Source organism: Genypterus blacodes, unplaced genomic scaffold (genome assembly GCF_046128005.1).
Source record: "Genypterus blacodes isolate CSIRO-AG114 ecotype Tasmania unplaced genomic scaffold, CSIRO-AGI_Gbla_v1 ptg000073l_1, whole genome shotgun sequence".
Taxonomy (NCBI): Eukaryota; Metazoa; Chordata; class Actinopteri; order Ophidiiformes; family Ophidiidae; genus Genypterus; species Genypterus blacodes.
Window position 1 is genome coordinate 4,180,620 of NW_027466883.1, and position 7,500 is coordinate 4,188,119.

At 45.1% G+C, this 7,500-nt stretch overlaps 1 protein-coding gene across 1 annotated transcript in view; it reads left to right on the top strand.

Moving 5' to 3' along the window:
- hs6st1a (heparan sulfate 6-O-sulfotransferase 1a) overlaps positions 1 to 6,722 on the top strand; it is a 49,349-nt gene extending 42,627 nt beyond the window's left edge. The window contains exons 3-4 of the mRNA XM_076157873.1: positions 246 to 494; positions 3,178 to 6,722. Coding sequence (XP_076013988.1) covers positions 246 to 494; positions 3,178 to 3,510 — 582 coding nt within the window. The 3' untranslated portion in view covers positions 3,511 to 6,722. The remainder of the gene's footprint in view (positions 1 to 245; positions 495 to 3,177) is intronic.
- The last annotated feature ends 778 nt before the right edge of the window (positions 6,723 to 7,500 follow it).

The window sequence follows — 7,500 nt, forward strand, 5'->3', positions numbered from 1 at the left end:
GGTGACTATAGTAAGTGAAAAAGTCACAGAAAAGTAATGTTTTACTCTATTGATTTTCCAGAGGGAATCGACATTTTGCCCGGTGACATTTCAGCAGGGCAGATGCTTGCTGACTCTAACATTTGAGCAGGGTCCCCCATTTAAGGGATGCTTTCTTTCAATGCCCTCTAGTTCAACTACACACACACAAAAACAGACACACACACTTTAACTCCTCTAAACTTCCATCTGTGTGCTGGCAATAGGTGCGAATGCTGGCAGACCTGAGCCTGGTCGGCTGCTACAACATGTCTACAGTACCGGAAAAGAAGAGGGCCCAGCTCCTGCTCGAGTCGGCCAAGAAGAACCTGCGAGACATGGCGTTCTTCGGTCTGACGGAGTACCAGAGGAAAACTCAGTTCCTGTTTGAGCGCACCTTTAGGTTGCGCTTCATCAGGCCTTTTATGCAGTATAACAGCACGAGGGCTGCTGGCGTGGACCTGGACAACACAACGGTTAGTGTAGCCGCTCAGTCTTGCTTTGTTCATTTGCTGTGGATTCTGTCCCCTGAGTCAGTTCTCAATCCTGGTCCTCAACCTGAGTGCTGCATGTTTTCCATCTCGCTCTGCTCCGTTCACACCTTTTTTTAGTGATAATCTGGAATTGGAAGGCTTTTATTGTGTAAAACTGGATGGAAGTGTTGAGTTTGGCAAAGTAGATTTGCTCTGAACTTTGGCTGTCACAATTAATTAAAGAATGGATGATGGACACATACCCAGTTTGTACACATATATACAAACATCACCTACTTGATTAAGTAATTGATTATAGTTTAAATAGTCAATGGATCCTTTTTTTTTTTTTATCCTACCCTGAACTATTTAAAACAGCAGTCTGTAAAATAGCCTAGTGGGTGGAATCATGAAGAGACCCTCCTCTTCCTCTTCCTCCTCCTCCTCCTTCTCCTCCTCCTTCCTACCTGTTGCACCTCAGTCCACAACTCCTCACACTATGAGAACATGACGCACGGTTCCCCTTGTGGTAAGTGTTCCAAGGTTTTTCTCAAATCCAATTCCATCAGTGGGAGAAATACATTTCATAGAGTGCTTCATTTATGGCTTCTTATTCTTATCGTGGGATGTATTGTAAGCAAATTCAGCAAATTCTACAAAGAGTTAACGACTGTAGCTTTAATTGGCCAGAAGAAAATCAGGTTTGTGTCATGTAGATCAACTTAAGTGGTGAGTATGTTATGATTATGTTGTCCTGATGGAAGTAATGCTGTAGTAGTAATAATAATAATGCAGCAATGTAGATTATGATACATTTACCATGACAACATGTTGATTCTGCATGGAAAATGGCAACGATAGCATAGTTGGAAACGCAATTAGAAGTAAAACCTGATTCTTTTCTTTCTGTTGTTTATGTGTTCTGATTTTTCTTTCATGAAGGCTAAATGGGGAAATTGGTTGTTTTCTTCTGTCGGCCCTTGTGAGAGCAATAACCTGCTGAGGAGATAAATGGCAGCATTAAAAAAGCAAACAAACATCTCAAAAGAAGTGAAAAAAAATGTGAGGCAGAAGATGGAAGATGAGTGAAGACAGATAGAGACGGGGAACATGTCAAACAGAGTGAGGTCGGTGTGCCGCCGTGATGATGATATCGCTGCCTCACAGCTCCAGCCTGATAAGCACATGAAAAATAGTTCCTGACGTCAAATGTAATATTAATGAAGGCACTGCTTGCAATTTTGACGTTTTTTAATGATGTTTCCAGAACTCAAATAATTACTCAGGCAGTTGAAGATTGGAATATTTACTTTGACTCCCCTGCTGAAAGCTCACTCGTGCCCTCGTGGCTTTAAAGCCCCGGTGCGTCATTTTGATTGGACTTATTTGACTACTCTGTGCTCTGCGAGGTCTTTGTGCTGATGAATGTCGGCTTAGGGATGTCTTCCCACTTTGTGCCACGTGCTGTCGATCAAACGGTTCTAATTTTCCTCCCTCTGTTGCTACACACGTTGCTCACAAATGATGTTCACCAGTCCATCACGTATTTCAAAGGCGTACTCATAATTAAAAATATTTCCCTCTCCGTGTGGAATTTGCGCACAGCCGATGATACACGTCAATAAATCCAGCGACATCACACAGCCCAACATCAACATTCTCTTATCTTGTTCTGCATATTGCCAACACGCACGCACACACACCAGTCTCTGTCGGTATAAATGTCACACAACTTCACCACCTTACTTTTCTCAGACTTTCGCTCTGTCTTTCTACTCTCAGTTCTCTATTTCCTTCCCTTTTGGGCTCTTCCTTTTTTTCGTGCTCTTCCCCTTTCTTGGACGAACGGAACAGCTCCGATACGTCAAGAAATGCACTCAGGCGTTCCTTTTGTTCAATGATGTGTTAGAATATCTCTCAGACAAAGCTGCTGGGATCTTCACAATAGTTGGTGAATGATTCCTCTCTGAAGCTATTTTTGGGATATTGCAGACAAAAGGTTCTAGATCTCACTCACTCCTGTGCTCCCGTAGTGTCTCGCTGATATCATATATAGTTTGCAAATCAATCACAAGAACTTCAAGATACCCAATCACAAGACAGGCTTGAGAAGAATCAGGTGTCTGTGTTGCCTCCTGCTGATGGAATCTGATTTGGGGGGGAGGTGGGAACGATGTTTCTCAACAATCCCGTACTCCACAATCTTACGGTCTGTGTATGTGTCTTACCGTCTATTATAGCTTTACCGCTCTACTATAATTGGCTGCCAAAGCTGAGTCGTGCTGTATCTCATGAATGAGTTAGTCTACTGTAACTGAACTTGCTTGACATGTACACTCATTACTGGAATGAAATATGTATGTTTTATTTTTGTGTTGAGTTGTAAAAGGTCACATCAATCGCTCTGACCAGAATCTAACTAGAATCAAAAGTGAATAAAGTGTTCAATTTCATCACTGAGAGGTCTAATCGGGAGTCTCCTCTGCTTTGGCGGAGGTATGCCTTCCAGTGTTGTCTTTGTATTGGCATTTGCACTCAGTCCCCTATTCACTAGCTTATGAGGCCAAATTCAGTTTTATTTGCTCAGTTTCAATTTCACCACCGCATTTAATGAGGGAGTGACTCTTTTATTGTGATCTAATTTGAATATGCAACAACAGAGTCTGCTCTCCCTCCCCTCCCGCAGATCCAGAGAATTGAGGAGCTGAATGAGCTGGACATGGAGCTGTACGACTACGCCAGGGACCTGTTCCAGCAGCGCTACCAGTACACCCGACAGCAGGAGAGACGGCAGCAACGCCTCAAGAACCACTTGCAGCAGAGCCACCAGGGCCTGGGCCTTGGCGTCAGCCTGTGGCCGTCCCGCAGCCGGCAGGGCTCTGGCTCGACACTGGAGGACCAAGGAGGAGAGGGGGAGAGGGAGGATAGGGAGGACGCAGAGGAAGGAGGGAGAACCGAGGAGGCGGGCAGCAGGCTCCCCACTCAGGACTACATGAACCAGATCATCAACCGCTGGTAGCAGGAGAACAAACACAGACGTGCACATCCAATGTGAACGATGCACACGCATACACACTCACACAAGCAGAGGGCGGGGCCGTCAACGACCCAAATGAGCGACTAACAAACAGGCATTATTGGCGAGGTGGCCTGGGACTTGAGAGGAGAGTGGTTGCTACGGAGACCTGGGTTTATTGGATTGCATCAGTTCATGTTTTTGAGGTTTGCCCAGTTGTTATTCGCGCTCACTTGCCCTTTCCTCCCCTCTGAGTTCCTCTATCTCTCCCGTCATCATTACTGACAGCATAGGAGAGATAATTTTGCTGACGACCTCACATCTCGTCTCTCCCTCCACCTTCCCCTCCACCTCTTTCCCTCCTCTCCTCCTCTGTGGCCTGATAACGGAGCATGAGAAAAACAAAACTAAGGCTGTGAATCTCAACTAATCTTTTGCTAAGGACCAGTGTATTTCCTGGACGCAATGCTCCGATTTAATAAGAACTGGGAACGCGATGAAATGATGAAGCGAACTGAAGGAAATGGGAATGTGGGGTGGGTGGGATACAGGAAAGACTGTGCCTGGAATAATGGAGAAACGGAGTTCTGTAATAAAGCTTTCTGCTTCAAAAAAAAAAAATCAACCTACATTGCGGCCATGAACACGCTTCTGTCATGAGTAGTGACGGTTTCATTCTCATTTTAGGATGATTTCATTTGTATTTTTTTTTGTTTATGCTTTTTTAAAAGCAGAATTGTAATAACACTGAGACCAATATTGCTGCCTACAGAAAAGTGATTCCTTTATTTCTTTACGTTTTGTTTGAGTTTTTTAACGTCAAAGCTAATGGGTTGGATTGATGTACAATGGACCATAGCCATTACTGAAGCCTTGCATCAAAGTTGGGGAAAGGTGTCCTGTTTCTCTGTTTGAGGCTCCCAAAGCGCCTGACTGTGAGCAACTTCATTATTCCTCCTTGTTTTTTTTTTTGCATCACAGTCCTGCAGAGAATGACAGCCAATTACAGAGCGGAACCTTGCTTAGGTGTGAAAAGAAAATCAAAGCGAGCAGAGGACAAACGCGTCTGCCGCAGGTTGTTGCCAGGAACCGTGCTGAGTAAACGGCAAGCGCTTTGGAAACCTTAACTCAGACAAACCCGCGAGATGGGAGTTGTGGGACTACTGGTCACCATGGCAATGTGGGCTCTTCGTGTTGCGAGTGGCATTTTCAGTCTCTCGTTTCCAGGCCAGGAGCTGCTTTTGTCTCAACTGAGCCTCCAGTCCCCACCTGCTGGAAGAGCACACACAGCGCTGGTGACCTTTAGGCGTTCAGGTGTTTTACTCGATTTCACCCTAAAACAAAAGCCGGGGCGAGGGAGTCGTGCCTCTATGTACTGGGATTATGTGTAACTCATAACTATCGCCACAAATTATGTCTGCGTTATAATACAGTGATTTCTTTGACTACTTGTATGTCTGAGAGGCTGACTGTGTGTGTGTGTGTGTGTGTGTGTGTGTGTGTGTGTGTAAATAGTATGTAAAGTATGCCTTTGATTGGCGTATCTGTATGCCTTTGTAAATAGTGTGTCTGACTGATAGAGCGCCTGCTTTTGTGTGTGAGTGAATTCGCTGCAAAACCTCAACGTTGACGAGTTATTTTTGCCACCTGTCAGGTCTTATTTTCTCAAAACAAGTGAGAAAATCTGCCAGTTTGATTATTTCGCCGTCTTTTTAACACAGAAGTGGAGGGAAAATCAACCTGCATATACGGCCAGATTCTTTCATTTGTTTCAGAAATGTGAGGGCTCAGTGATGGAGACAGAAATGACTTGGTAAATTGGAGATTTTTGTTGTTGTTGGTTTCTTGACCAACATTTTGCCATTTTCTTGGTGGTGGTGGGGGAGGGGGCAGGTTAGAGACAGGAAGCCCCTCCACAGTGTGACCGTTGCAGTACTCCAAACTGATTATTTGCCCCCTCTTTCTCTCTCTCTGTCTCTCTTTCCCTCTCCACGCTCAGGTTACACATGAGGATTGTCTCGCAGTAATCATTGGAAATCACAAGTTATCTCTACAAATCTGTCTGTGTGACATGTCTCTACAATAAGGAGGAGAAGAGAGGGGAATAGAGCAAACCAGACAGTGTCGTCCGGGTTCTGCGCCACCGAGAGAACAAATGGCGGACGCATTGAAGCGGAACGACTTTCGTTTGAGTAACAAGCGATGGTCTGCATCCTGTTGTCACCAAGCAATTTAAAGCGAGAAGAAGAAAGGGAAAGTGTCAGTTCAGCCGCCCATTTCCATTACTTTTCAGCTAATTGTGCCCGATCCACCATCGTCTCTTTCTGATCAGCTCCTTTCAACTCAAAGATCATTCACGAGCGTAAATTGAGAGCAAGAAGAGAAGTGATGAAAGGTATTGGTCCACATCCAGAATCAATATGCTGCTTTTTGTGTAGCCTTCACAGTAATGTAATGGGGACGAAGGGGGGAGGAGGAGGAGGAGGAGAAGGGAATGGATACAGAAAAGAGGGATCTTGTTTCACGTTCATTTTCCTTTCATTGTGTTCTCCAGGCTGCAGACTTGAGACACAGCAGCTCCAGGCACTTTGCCCATAACCTCTTTTCCAAGTCAGACCTACTTACAGTATATTAGACCATGTTTGGGCTCCAAACCAATAACAGCGTCTGCGTTAGTGCTTAAAGACCGAATCCAGAACTATAGTGCGACGTGGCTCATGAGAGTGTTAGATTTTTATTTTCGGACTAAATCCTGCTTACTCGTGAAGTTGCGCTGCTGTAACTGGCCACTCATGGACCGTTCCAGTTTCCATGATAGACGCTAAAATGACCTCCGACTCGCCGTTCTGGATTGGGTGTTTGAAGGAAACACGAACCCACTGCCCCATATCGCCCAATAACAATAAAGTGAAAGAAAAACGCCTCAGTTGACTGAAATGATTCCAGACATTGATGCTGTAAAACTACATTGAATCCTTTTATTTCTCCACGCTGTGTATATCTGATGTCTTAACAGCATTTCCTTTGTGACAATGAAGCATCCCAGGTGTTGCGAGCATAATTGTTTTTTAAAGATGTGTTGAAGAGGGCGTGATAGAGACTTGTTTTTGGGTTTGGTGTCTGTCTCCTCCTGTATGCATTATTCTGGCTTTGTTTCTTATGATTGCAAGAATGAATCATCAAGCCACCAATTAAAATATTTCATTTTTACAGAGCTGACTGTGTTGTGGTTGTCATTCATCTCATTGTGTCACTGTTATCACGCACACACTTGTTTCACTTGCCACAACAGTAAGTGATGACATGTTTGAAAAGTGGATGGCAAACAACACACGAGGAAGGAGATGAAGGGGGCGGGGGGGTCGCCTAGTTGTGCTGCGATGGAGGAGATGATGGAGGCTGAGAGTGGTGCTCTGTCTGTCAGGCAGTAAATGAGAGGATTCTGGGATAGGTTGGGTACACATAGGGTAAGGGGATGGATGATGGTTGGGGGTAAAGGGTCACAGGGATGTGGAGTGGAAAGGAAATGTTTATACAGCCTGGACAGATGATTAGCGGTGTGCTTGAGGCGTGGTCCCTGCGCCCAAATTTAATTTAACCTATCAACATCATTTTGATAGTCACATCCATCATGAAAAGCACCCACAGTGAATATTTGACACCTTGTGCGGAAGCTTCGCCTTCACCTTTCTGCAGATCCGTCCACAGGCTGATCCATAGCTAGAGGACATTTCTTCCTCTGGCCTACACCAACCACAGGACCGTGACCTCATAAAGAAGCCTGTTCCTCCTAATCACAGCCTCAGCCCTGTCAACAGTGATGTAAAGCTTAATTCAGCCTGCACACACTCTACTCCTCCTTGACGCGCGCATACAAATCCGCTCCTTCCTCCTCGCTGTGGCACACTGGTGCTTCCCGAGCCTGGACGGACACTGAGCAGTGCTTGTACATATTATTCCCCGTCCTTGGCTGCACAGGAAAGGGAGCAGAGC